At 40.1% G+C, this 24,164-nt stretch overlaps 2 protein-coding genes across 6 annotated transcripts in view; both read left to right on the forward strand.

The window, feature by feature from the left end:
* The first annotated feature begins 7,371 nt into the window (after positions 1-7,371).
* LOC138966849 (uncharacterized) overlaps positions 7,372-24,164 on the forward strand; it is a 47,090-nt gene continuing 30,297 nt past the window's right edge. For 2 of the 5 annotated variants that reach the window (XM_070339207.1, XM_070339208.1), the window contains exon 1: positions 21,751-22,176. In XM_070339207.1, the coding sequence (XP_070195308.1) occupies positions 22,089-22,176 (88 nt within the window). In that variant the 5' untranslated portion in view covers positions 21,751-22,088. Of the gene's footprint in view, positions 7,950-21,698; positions 22,177-24,164 lie in introns of those variants that run through there. The other 3 variants (XM_070339206.1, XM_070339209.1, XM_070339205.1) reach the window with 3 other exon arrangements.
* On the forward strand, positions 10,990-18,028 carry LOC138966846 (uncharacterized). Its single transcript, XM_070339201.1, has 6 exons — positions 10,990-11,563; positions 12,584-12,873; positions 14,149-14,347; positions 15,372-15,591; positions 16,257-16,330; positions 17,197-18,028. Exons 1-6 carry the CDS (start codon positions 11,401-11,403, stop codon positions 17,694-17,696), a joined length of 1,446 nt encoding a protein of 481 aa, XP_070195302.1. The 5' UTR covers positions 10,990-11,400; the 3' UTR covers positions 17,697-18,028.

The raw sequence follows: 24,164 nt of genomic DNA on the forward strand, positions 1-24,164 counted from the left end.
AACAGCAAGAAGTCATGTCCGTAAGATGTTACATAAATGTAGAAAATCAAAAGATGTTATTGATAAAAATATATATTGCATTGCTAGGCGTGAATATAAATACCTGATTGTTAGGAAAAAGAAAAGCTACAACGCTGGTCTAATCGCTGACTTGAGCAACTCAGTAAAATCGCAGAAACTATTTTGGGAAACTATGAAGAAACTTTCACGGAGGAAAACGCAGCCGCGTCATAACATTACTTTAGATGATTGGTTCCAACATTTTAAGAATGTATTAGAGAAGGACACACATGTAGCTATAGTGGACGTCGTTGATGGTGCTGTGGATGAAAATGCTGATGTTAATGATGAAGGAAATGATGAGGATGTTGTTGAACATGTATTAGATAGACCGATTTCGAAAGAAGAGGTCACTCTTGCAATTAGAAAGCTGAAGAACGGAAAGTCTGCTGGTCCAGATGGGCTGATTGGTGAGTTGTTCAAGCATTCGGGTGAGGCTGTGGTGATGTTTTTGGTAAGGTTGTTTAATGTCTTGTTTGATAGTGGTTTTTACCCGGACAACTGGAAGGAATCAATAATCTTGCCTCTGTTTAAGAAAGGTCAGATAAATGACACCAATAACTACAGGGGAATATCACTGTGTGATATCCGCAGTAAATTATATAGCTCCATAATTAATAACAGATTGCAGGAATGGATTAGCATAAATGATATTACTGGTGAACATCAAGCTGGATTTAAAAAAGATCATTCAACAGTTGACCATATCTTTACACTCCTGGCGGCCATTCAGAAACAGTTTACAAATAACAGAAAATTGTATGTAGCATTTGTTGATTTTGAGAAGGCATTCGATTCGATTTCTAGGAAACTTCTGTGGCCTGTACTTATGAAAAACGGTATTAGAGGAAAATTGCATCGTTGTGTGAAAAGCATGTATTTGGATGTGAAAGCTAAAATAAGATGTGGCGCTAAATTTACTGATGTAATAAATTGTACATATGGGGTAAAACAAGGTGATGTATGTAGCCCTGTGTTGTTTTCGTTATTCATTAATGAATTAGCTTTGGAAGTAATGGAAAATGGAAAACATGGTGTGACATTTGATTTTGTTGAATTTTTCATATTGCTTTTTGCTGATGACATTGTATTGCTCTCCACAACTGTTGTTGGCCTGCAAAGACAGCTGAATAATTTGTACAATGCAGCTTCTCGATTGGAGTTGAAAGTTAATATGAACAAAACTAATATTATTGTTTTCCGTAAAGGAGGATATTTAGCTAGTTGTGAAAAATGGAATTATGGTGCAGATAGAGTTGTTGTTGTTAACGCTTATAAGTATCTAGGAATATTGTTTCCACGAGACTCAGTTTTAATGTTTTGTGTCAAGATTTGGTGAGCAGGGGTAAACGGGCAGTGTTTGGTATACTTCGTGTGTTGCACAAGTTAGAGAGTAGTTCTTACAAATTGTTTACGAAATTGTTTGATTCTCAAGTTCAACCGATTGTGCAATATGGTGCTGAGATTTGGGCTTTCCAAAAAGGTACGGAAATAGAAAAACTGCACTTATTCGCCATGAAACGATTCCTACATGTAGACATGAGAACACCAAACGACCTTGTGTATGGTGAATTGGGAAGATTCCCAATATATCTAAACTCATATGTAAAGTGCATTACATATTGGCTAAAATTAACAAAAATGGACAATTCTAAGATTCCATGTAAAGCATACAAAGTTCTCTATAATTTAGATTGTAATGGCAAAATTACATGGGCGACGGATGTTCGAAAGTGTTTGTTCTCTCATGGGTTTGCAGATGTATGGTACAACCAAGGGGTGGACAGTATTGGTGGATTTTTGAAATGTTTTAGACAACGATTGATAGATTGCAGATGGCAAGACTGGAACGACCATATGCAAAGCAGTGATCGATTTTCTACATACAGATTGTTTAAGACCGGAAGCAGTACTGAAGCGTATATAGATATGGAAATGAACAGCTATGTGAAAAGTGCATTAACTAAATTTAGGTTCGGTGTTTCGGATCTCGCTGTACACAGATGTAGGTATAGTGTACGGAGTGAGGAAGATTTGTTGTGTCGTCTGTGTAAATTGGCTGAAGAAAATGAAATACACTTTATGTTTTGCTGTCCTGCACTACGTGACCTAAGAGTATTATTGATAAAGCCAAAATATTATAATCATCCATGTATGTACCGATATACTTTGCTTATGTCTACTGGAAATGTCAGTCAAATATCCAAATTAGCACAATACATTTATCAGGGAATGAAAAGATTAATCACTGTGACATGATTTATGTACACATGTATTACTGTTTGATGTGTACAAATTTGGGTCATTTATGAAACACAATGTTTTACTATGTTTATGTTGTATATGGGCGCATACCCTTCAGAAGGGGCTCTGGCCTAAAACTGAATAAACTTTCGTATTCGTATTCGTATTCTCTCTCTCTCTCTCTCTCTCTCTCTCTCTCTCTCTCTCTCTCTCTCTCTCTCTCTCTCTCTCTCTCTCTCTCTCTCTCTCTCTCTCTCCCTCCCTCTCTCTCTCTCTCTCTCTCTCTCTCTCTCTTTCTCTCTCTCTTAATTGTCAAGCCAGGAAGTTATTTTTTACTGCTCATATTCAGTCTCTTATTGATTACGCATCCACTCAATGGGACTCAGCAACTGATAATTCCCTAAAGCTACTCAGCAGATTACACAAAAGAGCGCTAAAAGTAGTATTACATCAACATAGGGGTCCTACATCTAAAGTCAAGAATGAATTATAACAAAGGAATAATGATGCATAAAATTATGACAGAAAATGTACCCGAAACCATTTGTTCAAAGTTCTCTTTGAAGAATTCGCACCACTTTATAAAACTAAACACTCCTCTTCCTAGGATAGACCTATTTAAATCAAGTCTTCTTTATTCAGGAAGCAGCCCCTGGAACGCTCTTCCGGACGCCCTGCGGCAATCCACCAATAGCGATTCTTTTAGAACCAAATATTCTTTTCATTTAATAAACTCTATGAACAAATAAACTTGATTGGTATGTTCTCTTTGTATACAGTTGTTCATTTTCGGAATTATTGTTTATTTGTGACAAAATCACGAAGATTGGCTTTGTGATACATTGTTTTGCTGAGCTAATGTATTGTTGCAAAGTATGCTTACTTTGCGTTTATCTTCATTGCTTTACACCCAGTTTTGAACACTACCTTATGATCTACAATGCTTCTACATAATGCGCTTCATGTACGTGACATAAACTTATATGTTCTACCATTAATGTTTTTATGTGACCTTTTTTTTCTTCTTTTTTTTTCTTCCCTGGTCATAGTTATAGTAAAATAGTTTAGTCCCTCTTTAGGGCGAGGGCCAGATGCAAAAAAGCATATCTATGCTTATTCTTGTCACCCTCGAAAAATAAAGATTTGTCATTGTCATTGTCATTCTCTCTCTCTCTCTGTCTCTGTCTCTGTCTCTGTCTCTGTCTCTCTCTCTCTCTCTCTCTCTCTCTCTCTCTCTCTCTCTCTCTCTCTCTCTCTCTCTCTCTCTCTCTCTCTCTCTCTCTCTCTCTCTCTCTCTCTCTCTCTCTCTCTCTCTCTCTCTCTCTCTCTCTCTCAGTGAAATAGCTTTGATAGACATTTAGCAAAAATTAAATACAGAAAAATTCACAAAGGGTCCATATTAGGAGCCTGGGCGCCTAATATGGACCAGCGAAGCGGCCCTCACGAATCACTGTAAAAAGCCTCCTATACTTCAAAATAACATGTTACAACTTAGTGTGCAAGTCAGACTAAATAAAATATGCTTTAGATTTATCTGTTTCGGGTTGATGAAAACATTATTTGAAGCACACGAGGAAACTAAAGAAGCTTATCAAAATCCGGGTGAAAATAAGTGAAATCATCAACTACACGAAAACAAGACTAATTGATATATTTTTTTGAAATCTCGAGGGCCAGTTATAGGTTATTTTCAGCAAGCTTCTTAATGAATTAATGAAAATAGCCTTTAGCTTTTATTTTCTTCGAACTGTTGAAGGTTGTCCGTATCAGGCAACACACACATACTTTGAGATGTTGCTATTATTTTTTGTTTGCAGTAGAAACTAGGGGTCAACACTGCTAAACTGTAACAAATACGGTCTTAGCTGTCATATATATAGCAATTTTTGTGGGATAACATCTTTGGCTCTGGACAGAAACGAGTCCGTTTTAGGCGGCAAATTTAGAGTGAATGCTGCCAAAAGTGAAAAAAAATAGAAAAAGCCTAACGGTTTTAAGGTTTGTGTTTCTGCAACTGTTTTGACATATGCAAGTTATCCAGAGAGGGTGAATACAGCCAATGAAATTGTTTTGAGCGCTCTAGCGCCGTTAGTTTGTCAGAACAGGATGTGGTCCATATTAGGAGCCGGTCCATATTGGGAGCCCTTCCCCTACCTGTTGTCTGTGTATTTGTCACCTTGGCAGTTTGGTCGTCTGTCCGAAAATAACAGTATACATAAATGTAAATGCGTACATAAATGAGTAGGTACAAAAACCAACCAATAAATCAATCAATAAATTAGTCGATCAATCAATTAATCAATCAGTTAATCAATCAAGCAAGCAATCAATCAATCAGTCAATTGGGTCTGTTCCCTGCTGCATGGGGTATTTTGAGACAGGTAAAAACCCAGACGGACGAGGAAAATACTATCAACTCACTGGCGTTCCCTGAAAAAGGGGCCTGGCTGCTCCTTCTCATAAATTTCCTAAGATGGACATCTGATCCTGTGCAGACTTCACGCCGAGCGAGGTCTGTTTGTAAAGTCACATGCGTGTACTTGCGGAGCGAAAAAAAGCAACGTCTTCCAATAAAATTAGTGAATAGGGGTACCACCAGCGACTAATCTTCTTATTTTTTGTCTTTATTTCCTGTGTAAACCCCTAAGACACCGACTATAAAGAGGGCGGGTAACTGATGCACCACCATTTGTGAGCACTGCTTGCTGAAACAACATGCTCAGACATGATTGGTCTGTCGTTGCTTTGTTAGTGTGAGTGGTGGCATAATGCAGACAGGTGCACGTGAAAAGTGAGTTATATATTCAACGTCTGCCTGTCCTTTTCTTGATTTATAAGAATAATATCCCTTTCCCCGACTAATTGCTCGGTTTCTTGGTTGGTTTCCATTGATTTGAAGTCCATTAGAATTATACACATGTGTTTGAAGACCGCCGACTTTTAAACGAAAAAACACGTTTGGGATTGAAATGACCGTGTCCAAAATGAGACGACATGCCTTTACTGAGATTAGCATAGAATCTATACATTGTTCAATTGAACAGACAAGGCTCTTCGTGAAAAAAATGGTACCACAAAAACTTCAAGATTCAGTGCAAGCACGTGAGACAGTCGCGGTAACTAGCAAATTAAAGGAAAAATGGTTCATTCAAAAATAAGATCCATCACTAAAAGGTATATATTGCACAAGCACAACACAGCACAACACAACACAACACAACATAGCACTTCACAGCACAGCACAGCACAGCTCAGCTCAGCACAGCACTGCACCGCACAGCACAGCACAACACAACACAACACAACACAACACAACATAACACACACACACACACATGTATACACATACACATTCAAACACACATCGTTGTATTAGGCTTCTGCGTTAACAGTTGGAGCTTACACTACGCTGAAATAAAGGAAAGTGATTCATTACAAACAAACATACAAACAAAAACACCATTCATCATTCAAAGGCATACACTGCACACCAATAAGAGCTAGAGCGCTCAAAAAAGTTTTATTCGCTGTATTCACCCTCTTTGGATAACTTGCACATGTCAAAACAGTTGCAGAAACACAAATCTCAAAACCGTTAGGCTTTTTCTCTTTTTTCACTTTTGGCAGCGTTCACTCTAAATTTGCTGCTTAAAACGGACTCGTTTCTGTCTACAGCCAAAGCTTTTATCAAACAGAAATGGCTATATGACAGCTAATACCGTATTTGTTACATTTTAGCAGTGTTGACCCCGAGTTTCTACTGCAAACAAAAAATAATAGCAAAATCTCAAAGTATGTGCGAGTCCCCTAATATGGACCACCTTCAACAAATCGAAGAAAATAAAAGCTAAAGGCTATTTTCATTAATTCATTAAGAAGCTTGCTGGTAATAACCTATAACTAGCCCTCGAGATTTAAAAAAAATGCAACGAAAAGTCTTTTTTTCGTGGAAGTTGATAATTTCACTTATTTTCACTCTGTTTTTGATAAGCTTCTTTAGTTTCCTGGTGTGCTTCAAATAATGCTCTCATCAACCCGAAACAGATAAATCTAGAGCATATTTTAATTAGGCTGACTTGTACACTAAGTTGTATCATGTCATTTGAAATATAGGGGGCTTTTTACAGTGATTCATGAAGGCCGCTTCACTGGTCCATATTAGGCGCCCAGGCTCCTAATATGGACTCTTTGTGATTTTTTCTGTATTTAATTTTTGCTGAATGTGTATCAAAGCTATTTTACTCTAATTAGGCCTAACGGTTAACCTAAGAAAGAAGGACTACCAAACACAAAATGAAACTTCTTTGCACGAAAACAAGCTAGTTATCAGCAATTAAAAAAAAAGTGGTCCATATTAGGTCGTAGTGATACAATGTGTATTGCACACTCAGTAGGCTACTTCTTCGCTCTTGAACTATCACGGGGAAAGTAGCAACTGCACTGTCCGAGAGCGAATATTCATCATCGGAGGGAACTGTGTCTTTCTTTATATCTAGCTATACCGACCTCCCTACCTATCTATCTATACATATTCAGAATATAAATATGTATCTATCTAGATACCCCTCATCTGTCTGTCAGTCTGTCTGTCTGTCTGTTATCTGTCTGTTTATCTGTCCGTCACGGTCTATCTGTTTGTCTGCCTATCTATCTTTCTATATATCAATATGTATATATATATATCTATCTGTCTGTCTTGTCTGTATGTCTGTCTGTCTCTATCTATCTATCTATCTATCTATCTATCTATCAATCTATCTATCTATCTATCTATCTGTCTGTCTGTCTGTCTGGACTGTCTGTCTGTCTGTCCGTCACGGTCTATCTATCTAGATACCCCTCATCTGTCTGTCAGTCTGTCTGTCTGTCTGTTATCTGTCTGTTTATCTGTCCGTCACGGTCTATCTGTTTGTCTGCCTATCTATCTTTCTATATATCAATATATCGATCTATCTATCTATCTATCTATCTATCTATCAATCTATCTATCTATCTATCAATCTATCTATCTATCTATCTATCTATCTATCTATCTTTGGGGGGGGGGGAACAAATAGATAAGCAAAGAAAGAAAGAAGCTTTTGAAAAAAATGTGATTCAAGAGACACAGGGTGAGGTGCACGAACCGAAAGTGGGTGCCACCCAACCGGGAGAGAACAAACCGCGGGGTCTGATTCGTAGAAATCACAACAAATCTTAATGTCAACCAATCCAACACAGCGGCTGGCTCCCACCCGGCTGGACACTTTCTTGTGTATCTCGGCCCTGGAGACCAGGAAGAGAGAGAAGTGGGCTGTGCAGGGTTCTTTGGTCGTTGGACCTAAACGTGATAACACACTTTTTCAAACAGAAAATACTGTATTAAATTGACACAAAGCGGGATGTCCTGTCTGAATGGATACGCGTCAACTGTTCAAATAAAACTACAGAATCAAAGCAGATTTATTTCCTAATTTCGCTTTGAAATCCTGTGTCAACCCTCTTTGCCTACAACTGGAGTAAAAGACTGTGTGTAACTGATTAACTACCATTAGAGATCACCGCTTCAGACACCAACATGTTACGACATTGGTGTGTCGCTGTCGTGTTGTGTGTGGTTGGTGGCTTGACATGGACAGATGTACGGGGATGGGTGCGGCACCCAAGTGAGTTGCATTTTTAACGTCTGTCTGTCTTTTCCCAATATTTTGTAAGAATCTTTCTTTACTTTATTTGGTGTTTATCGTCGTTTTCAACCGTTCAAGGTTATATCGCGAGGGGGAAAGGGGGGGATGGGATAGAGCCACTTGTCAATTGTTTCTTGTTCACAAAAGCACTATCAAAAATTTGCTCCAGGGGCTTGCAACGTAGTACAATATAATTACTACCTTACTGGGAGAATGCAAGTTTCCAGTACAAAGGACTTAACATTTCTTACCTACTGCTTGACTAAAATCTTTACAAACATTGACTATATTCTATACAATAAACACTTAACAAGGGTAAAAGGAGAAATAGAATCCATTAGTCGCCTCTTACGACATGCTGGGGAGCATCGGGTAAATTCTTCCCCCTAACCCGCGGGGGGGTTTGTAAGAATGATTCCCTTTTCCCTACCGAGACATTTCAACATTTCTGAAATTGCACTTTTAACATCTGCCTGTCTTTTTTTAATATTTTGTGAGAATGATTTCCTTTTTTCCTACTACTCAATTGCTCAACTGTTTGTTTCGATGTTTAGTTGATTGTCCGTTTGTTTCTTTGATGTCTATAATATGACATCACACCCTCTTTCTCCGCCCCCCCCCCCCCCCCTTCTCTCTCTCTCTCTCTCTTTCACTCTCTCTGCCTCTTTCTCCCTCTCACACTCTCTCTCACTCTCTCTCTCTCTCAAACACACACACACACATACACACACACCACAAACACACACACACACACACACACACACACACACACACACACACACAAGTTTTTCATTACTAGGTTTTTAAATGGTATACAGTGTTCGGTTACAAGGGTAAATTTCACAACGGGGTATAAATCCAGTACGTATACAAAGAAAAACGGTTGATTGATTGTTGAAAAGGGTGCGGGGGTAGGGGGTGGTGTTGAGAGGTAGGGAATGAGAGGAGTAAAGAGCAAAAGGAACCGAATGGATGCAATGCATGGTACTTCCTCGTTGCACAAGTACGGAGCACATGCGCTTACATAGAACTTTTTGCATTTTTCAGAACTCAGATTAGGAAAAGTTGTGAGTGTTTTTAGTGTGTATTACATGTATATCCACAAAAAGTATCCATATGAAGTCGTAGTGATACACTTTTTTGTGTGCACACTCAGTAGGCTACCTCTTTGCTCTTCAACTATCACGGTTAGGGAAATCAGCAAATTCACTGTCCGAGAGCCACATTTTCATCATCGGAAGGAACTGTCTCTTTCTTTATATCTAGCTGTCTGTCTGTCTGTCTATCTATCTACCTATCTATCTATCTATATATATATCTATCTATCTGTCTGTCTGTCTGTCTGTCTGTCTGTCCGTCTGTCTGTCGTTCATTCGGTCCGTCAGTCTGTCGGTCGGTCAGTCGGTCTGTCTGTCTGTCTGCCTGTCGTTCGTTCGGTCCGTCAGTCGGTCAGTCGGTCAGTCGGTCGGTGTTTCTGCCTGTCTGTCCGTCTGTGTGTCTGTCTGTCTGTCTGTCTGTCTGTCTGTCTGTCTGTCTGTCTGTCTGCCTATCGATCTATCTATCTATCTTGTCTCGCCTTGTCTTGTCTTGTCTTGTCTTGTCTTGTCTAGTCTGTCTGTCTGTCTGTCTGTCTGTCTGTCTGTCTGTCTATCTATCTATTTTTTAGGGAAAAGAAACAAATAGATAAGCAAAGAAAGAAATAAACTATCAAAAAACCGGGATTCAAGCTCCTGTTGTACGGAGACCGGAAAGAGAGAAAAGTGGGCTGTGCAAGATTGTTTGCTCGTTAGACCAAAATGAGACCATCACATGATAATCTTCTTAAAACGGAAAATACTGCATTAAATTGACACTAAGCGGCATGTGCTTGCCACATGACAGGAATGACCTGTCAGAATGGAATCTGCCAACTGCTCTACGAAAACTATTCAATCAAAGCAGAGTATTTTCCTGACTTCGCTTTGAAATCCTGTGTCAACCCCCTTTGCCCACAACTGGAGTAAAAGACTGTGTGTAACTGATTAACTTCCATTAGAGATCACCGCTTCGGAAAGCAACATGGTACGACATTGGTCTGTCGCTGTCGTGTTGTGTGTGGTTGGTGGCATGACATGGACAGATGTACGAGGATGGGAGCAGCACTCAAGTGAGTTTCATTTTCAACGTCTGTCTGTCTTTTTTACAGTAATGTATAAGAATGATTCCAATTTTCCCAGATTACTCAGTTGCTGACCACAATGTTTGGCTGTTCAGTTGATCGAGTGGTTGTTTGTTTGATGTCTATAACAAATCAAATCTCTCTCTCACACTCTCTCTCTCTCTCTCTCTCTCTCTCTCTCTCTCTCTCTCTCTCTCTCTCTCTCTCTCTCTCTCTCTCTCTCTCTCTCTCTCTCTCTCTCTCTCTCTCTCTCTCTCTCTCTCTCTCTCCGTAAAGTTTATAATTAAGCAAAACGAAATTTTACTCGAACGGAAATTATTGCTTCACAATGCTACAGGAATATTAGATCTGTGACACTAAAATTAATCGAGCTAATCCAATATTTCGGAAAGGAACACAGTCACCGTAGAGAGACCGGTCGCGCTTTTTTTCTCCGAAACGTCAAACAACTTAGAAAATATTGCAAAGGGTGTCTAAGAAAATTACGACAAGAAGACGACAGCTTTACTGTTACGACTCATAACTCATAACTCATAACTCATAACATTTTATTGATCCAACAAAGGAAATTAAATTGGTCATCAGCACATATAGGTCATTAATTAATAATTATAAAAGAATAAGAGAAGAAAATTCATAAAACCCATGATAACAAAAAAATATCTAAAGTAATATATGTACAACTACAATACCCTTTTTACTTGCACACTTGACACACCGACACACCAACACACATGCATACATACCTACATACATACCTACATACATACCTACATATATACATACATACATACATACATACATACATACATACATACATTCCATGTCAAAGTGCAGCCAAGAACATCACGAGTGCACTTTGTTACATTTGAAGACTGTCCAGAACATCATTTTTTCCAGGTACATCGATTCACTCTTGATTACGGAAATGTATTACAGTTGCACATATCTCTTTGAAAGACACTTCATAATGTTAATTCCAACTCTCACGACACGGACCAGCCAGAAGAAAACATTGAAATCAAAACTTTGTAAAAAGCCCAAAACAGCTTTCCAACCGTAACTCGCAAGTTCAGGTAATCCTAGTTTATCCCTAATCGCTCAAGTCAGCGACATCAAAGAAGGTATATACATGTAGTACCATCAAAGGTTGTTGCGTTTTCGAAAAAGGAAAGATGTACGGTGAGGGGGGGGGGGAATTTTGTTCGATAAGGAAGATACCCTTCACAATGGGATGGGAGAAATATTGGGTTTTGCAAGGAATGCTCCGCAATGGAGGTAAACATTGCAAACTTCAGATTAGCATCGATTTTCATTGGATGCATTCCGTTTCAATATCATGTTGCAGTATCGTGTGATTTTGAAAACGGTCAATGTGGGTGGAAGGACGGTGAAAACACGACGCTTCACTGGACAGAAAAGTCGTGTTGCGGTGGTAAGTACATATAATCTACATGTACAAGAAAAAGTGTGGACAGACTTTTGTTTAAACTGGTTTCTCGTGCACGCAAACATGTACACCACTATTGCTCTGTCCAGAATGTGACCTAAAATAAGTCAATCCTTCGACAATGACATACGTATACGCAAAGAAACTACAGCCTGGCTCCTCCTGGCCCTGTGCAGGTTTGAAATTCCCTTTCTGGAATAATTTCCTATATGACATCTATGTCAATCTGCAAAATGTATTCACCAACAAGTTCCCACTCTGCACAGACAGCAACGTACCTGCTGTTGATTGTTGCTATGTGTCTATTTGGAAGGATATGCTCTTATCCCATGTAGAGCCTGGACAGATCTGTAGCGGTTTACATGATGGGTTGCGCGTGAAGGAATGTACCTTTAACCGTTATACTTTCCATGTTTTACATTTAGCACAAACCGTCTTTATGAAATTACACTTCCTGAATATCAGCCAGAAACAGGCATACGTGCAGACAGACAGACTGGATTGGTCACTGACTGACTGACTGATTGACTGACTGACTGACTGATTGACTGACTGACTGACTGACAGACTGACTGACTGACTGATTGACTGACTGACTGACTGACAGACTGACTGACTGACTGAATGACTGACTGACTGACTGACAGACTGACTGAAAAAGGGGTATATATATATATATATATATATATATATATATATATATATATATATATATATATATATATATATATATATATATCAGCCTGACAGCCTGTGTTGCATGACATATTGCCGGTAGTTCCGGTATGTTCTGACATTTCGAGAGAATTCTGTGTGCTAGCAAAACCTAATTTGACAATCAGAACAACTATTCAGTGAGGACAACAACAAAATGTCTGACTTTACTTAAGATTTTGAATGTCGTTTGGCGTGGCCAGCCGGTAAAACGACTTAACTTATTTCAAGTCGCCGAGATTAATGATGAATCCATTCACTATCCTCCGCTTCCACCTGTATGTAAAACAGGTGATCACTACATGGCGCTGGACATGGACAGCGCACAAGTCAACGACACGGGTCTTTTGTTCAGTCCAATGCTGCACGGCTCCGTCAACCAGACGTGCCGGCTGAGGTTTAACCGCTTCATCAAGAACGATAAGCGTGCCTGTCAGCTAGCAGTCTTTCTGGTGACAGAGACCAACTGGACCTTGCTGTGGAGGACTGTGGATGTGACTGGAGAGGGATTGTTTGGTGCAAGCTGGCATTCTGAGACGTCGCCAGGTCTACAAAGGCCTTGTACAGAGCCGAGTTTTCAGGTAGTAATAATTTGTGTTTTCCTTCTTATTATCTGTTGCGACATGGTTGACTGGTTCTTGCGTTTTAATGTCCCTTCAACTTCTTCTTCAACCTATTTGGCTATGCGGGACCGATTCATGTGTGTTTCCTTTCTCCGTGTGCAAGGTGTTCTCCGTGTTTGAAGCTATTTTCATGTGGGTCTGTCACAATGAAAACGAAGAAAGTTCCATAAAAAAAGCTTATATCTTTTTACAACCGTTACTTCAAATGTTGTTAAAAAAAATTGATTTTCATCAATCTTTTCGGGGGAGCGGGGCGGAAGGGGAGGGGGGGTACGTCCCGGAATCTGTATCGAGAAAGCTTATGTAGCTTTGATAGATTTTTTACGTTACTTAATAATTGTAATACAAGGAAGTAAATGCGTCTAAAGCAGAATTACATTCCATATCAGATCGTCTACCAAGAAAGGTCTGAAACAGACATCAATTTGAGAACAAACTTTCGATCTGTTTCCCTTTTATTGAAAACAAATTAGCAGAACGACTCGCTTAACACATGACTGTATCTGTAGGTCACATGCAAGAGGAAACAAATGATGTCACGTTTATATCCTACACACGCGAGAAAGACCACAATTATAATGTTGTATTACGTCACACCATTCTCTTGGTGGCACAATCCAAATCATCCTTCATCATTCTATCACCCTGAAGAAGCCCCCCGCGGGGGCGAAAACTTGATTTGGATCATCATCAATAAACATATTCCATATTCATCACAAAAACTTTTGAGGAGATTGTTTTTAAATATTTGCCTATATATATATATATATGTGTGTGTGTGTGTGTGTGTGTGTGTGTATCGTGTAAAACAAGAACAAGAGGTCAAACGATATCGCGATTGATTTAAAATGACGGAGACGAATTTAAGTTTGAGGTAGATGGCACGGAAGTATTAATAGGATAAACAGAATAGTACAAGGCTTCCTGTACAGTTTACACTCGTTGCTTCTTCACATGTTTTTTGTTTTTTGTTAACGAACGACACAATTAATAAATTTGTTATCTAAATCGTGTAAACTGAGAAGCCAACAGTATTCTCCATGTATCTGCAAAGATATCGTAGTATGAGACATTGCATATCTGATTCTAATTTGTTTGTTTGTTTGTTAGTTGTTTTGGGTATTGTTGCAAGCAGTGTCAAGATATCTAGTCTCAGCATTTGGTAAGAGAAAGCTCCGATCAAATCAGTTCCAGCGAAAAACAAATAATCTGTTCCTATTTCCTGTTGCACAGATAGTGTTTGAAGGAAGGAAGAAAAAGAACACGTCCTGTGGAGGCACGGTTGACGTCGATGACATTGTCTTTGAGTTCAGCCAACCAGACATTTCTACCACTTTGCCAACACCAACAACGACATCCGTTCCAGCGACTGAGCTATCAACCGGGAACACGCATGTGGACATCAATACCCAAGCCAGCGAAAATAGCACAGGTAGATGAAGTTTCAAGTAATTTTAAGACATGGTGTTTGATTTTTGTTCTTGTTTTTATTCTTCTGTCGATTCCTTATTTGATATGCCATCTTGATTTACTGCGTCAATCTGCGAGATCAATCAACAACAAAAACTTCCAAATCTACATCGTAGGCAAGCATGCAGGCTGTTGGACTTGTGTGTGTCCAAGCGTCAGGATACTCCCACCCCGTGTCAAAGCCTGGACAGACATAATCTGTGACGGTTTACGTGATCGTTGTCACAGGAAGGGATTTATCTTTGAAGCCTTACATTACAACTGAGTACGACGATCTGATGTGATGCAGCTGTACCGCTTTACCAGCTAATCATTACAGGGAAAACTTGTAAAAGAGGTCCGATTAAGGTCCTCTTGAGAATTCCATGAAGGCTGTGATTTGCCTTTTCTGTACACATGACTCTCAATAAATGCTAGCGTTTGTTTGTTTGTTTGTTTGTTTGTTTGCTTAACGCCCAGCCGACCACGAAGGGCCATATCAGGGCGGTGCTGCTTTGACATATAACGTGCGCCACACACAAGACAGAAGTCGCAGCACAGGCTTCATGTCTCACCCAGTCACATTATTCTGACACCGGACCAACCAGTCCTAGCACTAACCCCATAATGCCAGACGCCAGGCGGAGCAGCCACTAGATTGCCAATTTTAAAGTCTAAGGTATGACCCGGCCGGGGTTCGAACCCACGAACTCCCGATCACGGGGCGGACGCCTTACCACTAGGCCAACCTGCCGGTCAGCTTTCGATATCGAAGATGAAGAAGAAGAAAGCAATTCAAGGTAAATGCATGGACTGCGCCAAAACCATGTCGAAACGGAACTTATTCGTTACATAAAGCACAGTCCGTATGGGTGTATTGTAGGCCTACAGAATGAGCGTTTTGATCATGTGCATCTTAATAGCTTTCACATATCAAAAACGTTTTCCCACATTAAAAAACAAAACAAAACACGGAATAATAAAGATTGAACATTTCTGTTTCACAGCACCCGATCATTCCCAAACCAACAATCCCACGGAGGCATATTCTGCGGAGGACAGTGACTCTGGTGTCTCGACTGCGGTAATTACCGCTGTAGTCGCCATTATTCTCGCTGTCGTCATCATCATTTGTCTCATCCTCATCGTGTTCTTGAGAAGACGAGCTCAGAAACAGGGCAAGACAGATCACTGGACCTTACATCTATTCAGGACACAAAAGACACCGTGAGTATGAGACCTAAGACGCAAGGCATGACAACTTTATTATCTCAACTGAGACATTTTGGATGTGGTGCAATGCAGACACAATTATTAGAAGCAACAGACATTTTATCAGTGATCCCACAAGCCCTTTTTCAAAACATTAGTCAGCTCTTGACAAAGAAAACAAGTATAAAAACTGGGCCTTACACACTGTAATTACAGGATATTTCTCAGGAAGACACATCACAAAATATATATTCATATATGGATGACCGGTTACCAATTTTATTTCCGGTAAATTGGAATGTTTACCGGTAAAAAAAGACATTTCCGGGTAACCCGACCCCCGGTTGTTCACATGAAAAGTTGAAAGAGCACACAATCCAGTCACACCAGATGTTATCAAAAGCACACATAATCTAGCGTTGCATCATGGAGAGCTCAGTTGATCCGATTCATCTCATGATAAGCTTTATTTGTGAAGTCGCATCCATCCGTTTGCTTTTTAGTTGGATGAGTCAGCCAGTACATTAAGCGGTTCACATGAGCAAATCAAACTTCCTTGTTCTCTCTCTCTCTCTCTCTCTCTCTCTCTCTCTCTCTCTCTCTCTCTCTCTCTCTCTCTCTCTCTCTCTCTCTCTCTCTCTCTCTCTCTCTCTCTTCATAATATTGATATGCATTTTCAGGTCACCAAGACCCACTCGTGCATCGGCCGTTTACACCAACAGTTGCTATGTATCGTGCGACGATCAAGTGCAAGGTAGGTGAACATACTCCTTTCACAGTCCAATTTATCGATCAAATATATACATGCGAGTAAAATTTCAATTGTGATAAACAAGAGGTCAAAGGCACAGTCCTTCACTCGAACACAGTTCTGCTTACTATCCCAGATATGCCCAGGAATTCAACAGTTGCAGTTTAAGAAATGAATTCATTGAAAACAGTTCAAAGTCCCACTCTGCACAAAAGCAACCAGAGTGTTGATTTTTGTTATGTGTCCAAGAAGAAGGATGGCCGTATCTGTTCACACGGGAAGTATACTGGGCTTTTAACAGACTTACACAAAGAAAACTCTATGGTTAGTGGCGCTTATAAGTAAACTGGCACATACGAACTTTTTTATTTTGAAAACCGCAAGCCAGACAATTATAGAATTAAGCAAAAGTGTCAATATACCCTCCCAAGTAGATATTTCATAGTTTTAGGATTGTTGATCAATGTGACCAACTCGTTTGAAAAGGTCAAGGCGAAGAAGAATCTGGAAAATGATATGCATGTACCTTGAATTATTGCAAATACCTCATAAAAATATCGCCATTCCATCTCTGTTTTGCTTTGGTTCTGAATTTATCCCTTTCTTCCTGGCGACAAAGGGTGAAATTAAAACGAAGTGTAGTTACGCACTGCACGGGTTCAACATTTTCAGAAGATTTGTTGTAAGAAATGTCAACAGCTAATTTCAAGATACAATGAATGAGAACGGCTGCAAGCTGCTGGGTAAGAAAAGTTGTTTGACAGATCAGATCGGAAGGATCCAGTCTTGTGTTAAAATGATAGAACATCACCACTTCATGATGTGTCTTTATTTTATTAATTGATATATAATTGGCTTGTGTTTTGCAGCAAACCCCGGTTCAAATAACTCATCTGGAATCCACGGCGGCGGTCACACGGGTTCTGTTCATCACTACAGCACAGTAGACGACACTGGCTACGAACTCTCATCACCTTTTTCGCCCAACACCAACGAACAAGGCAGAGGATCTTGCTCCAATAACCAAGACAGCTACAACGTTCTGTCCCTCAAAGACCCTCAAGTCACTCCTCCCCCTGGACCGCTTCCCGAAGACTTCTATAACCACCTGAACGAAGACGGCGAAACCCCCGAGCCAAGATCCAACCCCAGTGCTTCAAGCAGACACCACGGCCAACCGGGAATCCAGGACGATTCCAAACCAAGTCACCTCCAGGATGAAAACTCTGAATCTCCAGCCAAACCGATTGATCACTGTTCCGTCTCGAGCAAAACTGGAACCACTTCCAACGTGGCAGGAGCTGCGGCAACTAATTACGAAGTCGTCGGTGATGACGGTGCTGGTAACATGATGGTGTCGTCGCTCTGAGCTTCCTCTGCCTCTGGCGCTGATGTCTACAACAGGCTGGGAGTGACAGTGGAGAACGGGGACGACCTGCCTCAGAACCACTACGACCATTTCAACGACACAGGTGGGGAGTACAGTAGAACAAACGCTGAGGAAAAGACTCGAGATGAGCAGAGAGAGCTGGCGACTGATCTGTACAGTCATGCATGAGAATGTGCACTCGGACAGGAGATTAAAAAATAACTTTCTACTTAAATAGAAATCAAACAGAAAGATGAACACAGACACACAAACATTCACACACACACACACACACACACACACACACACACATACACAGACACACACACACTCACACAACACACACACGCACACACACGCACACACACACACACACACACACGGACAAACACACACACACACACACACACACACACACACACAACCGCGCGCCGCTAAGCGTGTATGCACGCACGATTACACACTTACTCGTACAAACATCGAAACTATGATACGCGGCAATCTCTCAGTCTCTCTCTCTCTCTCTCTCTCTCTCTCTCTCTCTCTCTCTCTCTCTCTCTCTCTTTGTCTCTCTCTTTCTCTCTCTCTCTTTCCCTCTCTGTCTCTCTCTCTCTCTCTCTCTCTCTCTGTCTCTCTCTCTCTCTCTCTCTTGGTGCACTCTCTCTCTCTCTCTCTCTCTCTCTCTCTCTCTCTCTCTCTCTCTCTCTCTCTCTCTCTCTCTCTCTCTCTCTCACTAAATCACATGTCCCTTAACCCGCAAAAAAATGCATGATTATAACAACTAAGCAAAAACGCCAAAACATAACCTCAACATTTCACGATTTAACGGTTAATGAAAAAATTGTGGAAAAAGTTGACCATCATAAAGTGTTGGGAGTGACCATTGATAACAACCTGTCTTGGTCACATCACATCGAAAAACTTTCTAAATTCATATTCAAGAAAGTATATTTCTTATCTAGAATCAAGCACGTTATGAATTTGGAATCCAGGACATTATTCTTTAATGCACATATTCAGTCTGCGATTGATTACGCGTCTACCTTGTGGGACTCGGCAAGTGAAAACTCATTCAAACAAGTGGTTAGATTACACAAACGAGCGCTTAAAGTAGTTTTATTAAAGAAAACAACCCTATCTGAGTTAGACTACATAAACGTAGCCATTTTCCCTCTGAAGGCAAGGCTAGGTTATAATGTAAAGGTTAGTTAGTTAGTTGTTGCTTTTTGGGTCCAGCGGACCATATAGGCCAAATCTATAATGTAAAGGTACCCTTATGCATGACATTATTGATGGATGTGTACCAGAAACCATATTTTCAAAATTCACGTTGAGAAATTCACGCAAATTGATGAGATTTAACATTCCTCTAACTAGGATTGACCTATTCAAGTCTAGTTTAATTTATTCAGGTAGCAGTCTCTGAAACTCTCTTCCGACCTTCCTGCAGCAAACTACCAGCACAGAGGTTTTTAAGACCAGACCTTATCTCGTGAAGTCTTATTTCTGTTTTAAATCACATCTAACTCCCAATGGATGTTAATCTGGTATCCTGTGACAGCTTGTGATAACCTGGATGATGTCAGGGATGACTCGTCAAAGTCTTGCCATGCCTGCGATAACGTATAGATGACAGTTATAACGGTGAAGAGAGAGAGAGAGAGAGAGAGAGAGAGAGAGAGAGAGAGAGAGAGAGAGAGAGATTATATTATATGATATAAAGGATAAACGAGAGTATGTACGTGGACGTATGTGAGGGTGCGGGTATGTATACGTGTTGTGTGGGTTATGTGTGTATGATGTGTACTTTTATGTGTCTATATGTTCTGAGAGTGTGTTTTTTATGTGATATTTCTCGTACACGAGCCAAAAGAAACATTTCTCAGTGTTGGTTGCATTCAGACAATAAAGTTTTATTGAAATGAATTCAATTCAATTCAATTCAATTCAAAATTAAAATAAACATCATTTGTCGCTAGACTGAAAGGTCGTTAAAACCAACAACCGGTGCTTTTAAACAATGTATCACTTTATTCTTTTTTGTTAAATGATTTGTTGAATGCCATCAAGTTTAGTATTGTCAATGGGCATGATGTTTTAAGCTTTGTTGCGTCAGTGCAAATGCAATCTACTTTACTCACGTCAAATGAACTCACATTTTTCTTCTAAGCAAATGCAATCTACTTTACTCACGTCAAATGAACTCACATTTTTCTTCTAAGCAATGTATTGTATGTACATTTTATAATGTGTTCTTACTTCAGTTCATCTATAAACATGTAGCAATTGTTTTCTTTATTTGTTTATTCTTTAGCCATTTTAGACTAGTCCCTCTTTAGGGCGAGGGCCAGATGAAACAAAGCAGATCACTGCAGTGCTTACTCTATTACCCTCGTCAAGTTAAATAAAGACTGAATTGTTCTTGTTCTTGTTCATGGTCTCTCTCTTGTTGACAGGATGTGTAGAGGATTGAGTGACTGAAGGGAATGAGAGGGGTAAAGAGCAAAAGGGACCGAATGGATGCAATGCATGGTACTTCCTCGTTGCACAAGTACGGAGCACAGGCGCTTACATCAGTAGAACTGTTTGCTTTTTTCAGAACTCAGATTAGGAAAAGTTGTGAGTGTTTTTAGTGTGTATTACATGTATATCCACACAAAGTATCCATATGAAGTCGTAGTGATACACTTTTTTTTTTGCACACTCAGTAGGCTACTTCTTTGCTCTTCAACTGTCACGGTTAGGGAAATCAGCAATTGCACTGTCCGAGAGCCACATTTTCATCATCGGAAGGAACTGTCTCTTTCTTTATATCTAGCTGTCTGTCTATGCATGTATGTCTGTATCTATCTATCTATCTATCTATCTATCTATCTATCTAACTATCTGTCCAGACCTTATCTCGTGAAGTCTTATTTCTGTTTTAAATCACATTTAACTGCCAATGGATATTAATCCTGTGACAGCTTGTGATAACCTGGATGATGTCAGGGATGACTCGTCAAAGTCTTGCCATGCCTGCGATAACGTATAGATGACAGTTATAACGGTGAAGAGAGAGAGAGAGAGAGAGAGAGAGAGAGAGAGAGAGAGAGAGAGAGAGAGAGAGAGAGATTATATTATATGATATAAAGGATAAACGAGAGTATGTACGTGGACGTATGTGAGGGTGCGGGTATGTATACGTGTTGTGTGGGTTATGTGTGTATGATGTGTACTTTTATGTGTCTATATGTTCTGAGAGTGTGTTTTTTTATGTGATATTTCTCGTACACGAGCCAAAAGAAACATTTCTGTTTGTTGCATTCAGACAATAAAGTTTTATTGAAATGAATTCAATTCAATTCAATTCAATTCAATTCAAAATCAAAATAAACATTATTTTTCGCTAGACTGAAAGGTCGTTAAAACCAACAACCGGTGCTTTTAAACAATGTATTACTTTATTCTTTTTTAATGATTTTTTTAATGTCATTAGTATTGTCAATGGGCATGGTGTTTTAAGCTTTGTTGCGTCAGTGCAAATGCAATCTACTTTACTCACGTCAAATGAACTCCTGTCTGTATGTCTGCCTGTCGTTCGTTCGGTCCGTCATCCGTCGGTCGGTCAGTCGGTCAGTCTGTCGGTCTGCCTGTCGTTCGTTCGGTCCGTCAGTCTGTCGGTCGGTCAGTCGGTCAGTCAGTCGGTACGTGTGTCTGTCTGTCTGTTCGTCTGTCTGTCTGTCTTACTATATATCTATCTATCTATCTATCTATCTATCTATCTATCCATCTATCTTGTCTTATCTATCAATCTATCTATCTTTCTATATATCTATCTATCTTGTCTTGTCTTGTCTTGTCTTGTCTAGTCTGTCTGTCTGTCTGTCTGTCTATCTATCTATCTATATATATCTATCTATCTATATATCTATACATCTATCTATCTATATGTCCACATGTCGAGTACCTACTTTTCTATCTATCTATCTATCTATTTTTAGGGAAAAGAAACAAATAGATAAGCAAAGAAAGAAATAAACTATCAAAAAACCGGAATTCAAGCGCCTGTTGTGCGGATACCAGGCAAGAGGAAGACGTGGGCTGTGCAGTGTACTCTACAGTCTCTGGTGCAGGTTTGTTTTGCTCGTTGGACCAAAATGTGATAAGAACCTTTTTCAAACGGACAATACTGCATAAATTGACACTAAGCGGTATGTGCTTGTCCCATGACATGAATGACCTGTCTGAATGGAATCCGCCAACTGTTCCACTAAAACTACACAATCAAAGCAGAGTCGCTTCCTGATTTCGCTTTGAATTCCTGTGACAACCCTCTTTGACTACGCCTGGATAAAAAGATTGTGTGTAACTGATTAACTACCATTAGAGATCACCGCTTCAGAAAGCAACATGCTAAGACATTGGTCTGTCGCTGTCGTGTTGTGTGTGGTTGGTGGCATGACATGGACAGATGTACGAGGATGGGAGCAGCACTCAAGTGAGTTTCATTTTCAACGTCTGTCTGTCTTTTTTACAGTAATGTATAAGAATGATTCCAATTTTCCCAACCAAGGATTCACGGGGGATAACCGGTCAAAGGCCGAACAGAAGCCGAAGGCCGCTCATGACACGTGTGAAGGCAAGTTTTGTCTGTTTTCTAGGTATTGTTTGATTTATGTCGGGATTTAAGGTAAGCTACTGATTCAGCGATGACTAAATTTGTTTCTCGATGCATAAAAAGTCAGGGAGCGATTGATATTTGCCCGTAAATAGCCTTCAAAGCTGAAAATGTCCGCGATCGAGCACCGGAAATGGCTGTTCGATGGGTTTTGCAAGTAGAAATGTGCTTTATTTCACCAAATCAGCTCGTATTTGGTGTGGGTACGGGATTCTAGAGGACGAAGGAGTCATAAGAGGTGCAAAGAAGTGCTATTTGGGAGTAGAATAAATCTTCCGAGACAGTAGACAAGAGAAGGTCATATTTGAGAGATGCGCGTAGGCCGATTGTCTTTCCGACAAGCGAATGATACAGCAGATTAATCATTCGTTTTGACCAGAAACCTAGTCTCTAGTTTCTATGAATGAGTTTTTTAATTAAAACAATCACGAGAACTCTCTCGCTGCGCTTACCCTTAAATCTTTATCCTTGTAAAATAAAGTTATCTCTCTCTCATAGTTTCTTTTTGGCCTGTTGGCAAGTCTTCTCTCACTCGCTGAAATAATAGAAAACTGTTGATAACACATGGTACCCGGGGGGAGTGGGGGGGGTGGTGGAGTGGCAGCAGATGTTGCCTGGAAGCGTCGTTTTGCACTCTGTGTCTCTGCCCGGGTTTGGGGAGGGGGTGGGGGGGGGGTGGTGGCTATTAACGGTTGCCCCTCCATGTCTACTCACCGGGGAGGGGGAGGGGTGTGCCACGGCAAGGAATTGTACGCCTTGAAAGAAAGGGTGAGGGGGCAGCCGCGGACTCTGCCGCTGGTAACTTTGCTGGCCAGCCGACTAAAGAGGAAACTCTCCAAAGTGATGTATGGCAGCATAGTAGCACCAAAAGTAAAATTACTCATTTCATTGCATGATGTCTTATACAAGCACATGTTAAGACAAGCAATTGTAATATACCTGTGAGTCTTAGTAATATCCACATATTATACATTTACTAAAATCTCCAGAAGTTACAAATATCTGTGATAATATAAATGTATGTGCATTTCCTGTAGCCGTTTCTGTTTGTTTTTTTAGATCATGCAGAACAAGAAGGGCAAAGCCCATACGACTCACATGCTTGACCTTGACCTTTACATGACCTTGACCTTCAGGGTCAAGGTCAAATAACTAAACCTAGCAATGACATACACTAAGAACTGCTTTACACATTTTTCCTACCAAAATACATGTGACCTTGACCCAAGGTCAAGGTCATCCAAGGTCATGCAACACAAAGCTGTTAATTCAAGACATAGGAAGTACAATGGTGCTCTTTCTACCATGAGATATGGTCACTTTTAGTGGTTCACTACCTTATTTTGGTCACATTTCATAAGGGTCAAAGTGACCTTGACCTTGATCATATGTGACCAAATGTGTCTCATGATGAAAGCATAACATGTGCCCCACATAATGTTTAAGTTTGAAACAGTTATCTTCCATAGTTCAGGGTCAAGGTCACTTCAAAATATGTATACAATCCAACTTTGAAGAGCTCCTGTGACCTTGACCTTGAAGCAAGGTAAACCAAACTGGTATCAAAAGATGGGGCTTACTTTGCCCTATATATCATATATAGGTGAGGTATTGAATCTCAAAAACTTCAGAGAAAATGGGAAAAATGGGAAAAATAGCTGTTTTTTAGACAACATTTATGGCCCCTGCGACCTTGACCTTGAAGCAAGGTCAAGATGCTATGTATGTGTTTTGGGGCCTTGTCATCATACACCATCTTGCCAAATTTGGTACTGATAGACTGAATAGTGTCCAAGAAATATCCAACG

This window comes from Littorina saxatilis, linkage group LG5, assembly GCF_037325665.1.
Source record: "Littorina saxatilis isolate snail1 linkage group LG5, US_GU_Lsax_2.0, whole genome shotgun sequence".
In the NCBI taxonomy this organism is placed as follows: Eukaryota; Metazoa; Mollusca; class Gastropoda; order Littorinimorpha; family Littorinidae; genus Littorina; species Littorina saxatilis.

What these genes read in the sequence shown, in the direction of transcription:
- LOC138966846 (XM_070339201.1), top strand. Translation starts at nt 11,401, where the DNA reads ATGGAGGTAAACATTGCAAACTTCAGATTAGCATCGATTTTCATTGGA. An exon ending in GTACAGAGCCGAGTTTTCAG is followed by an intron (nt 12,874 to 14,148) that starts GTAGTAATAATT and finishes CCTGTTGCACAG; the next exon opens with ATAGTGTTTGAAGGAAGGAA. An exon ending in GTGCGACGATCAAGTGCAAG is followed by an intron (nt 16,331 to 17,196) that starts GTAGGTGAACAT and finishes TGTGTTTTGCAG; the next exon opens with CAAACCCCGGTTCAAATAAC.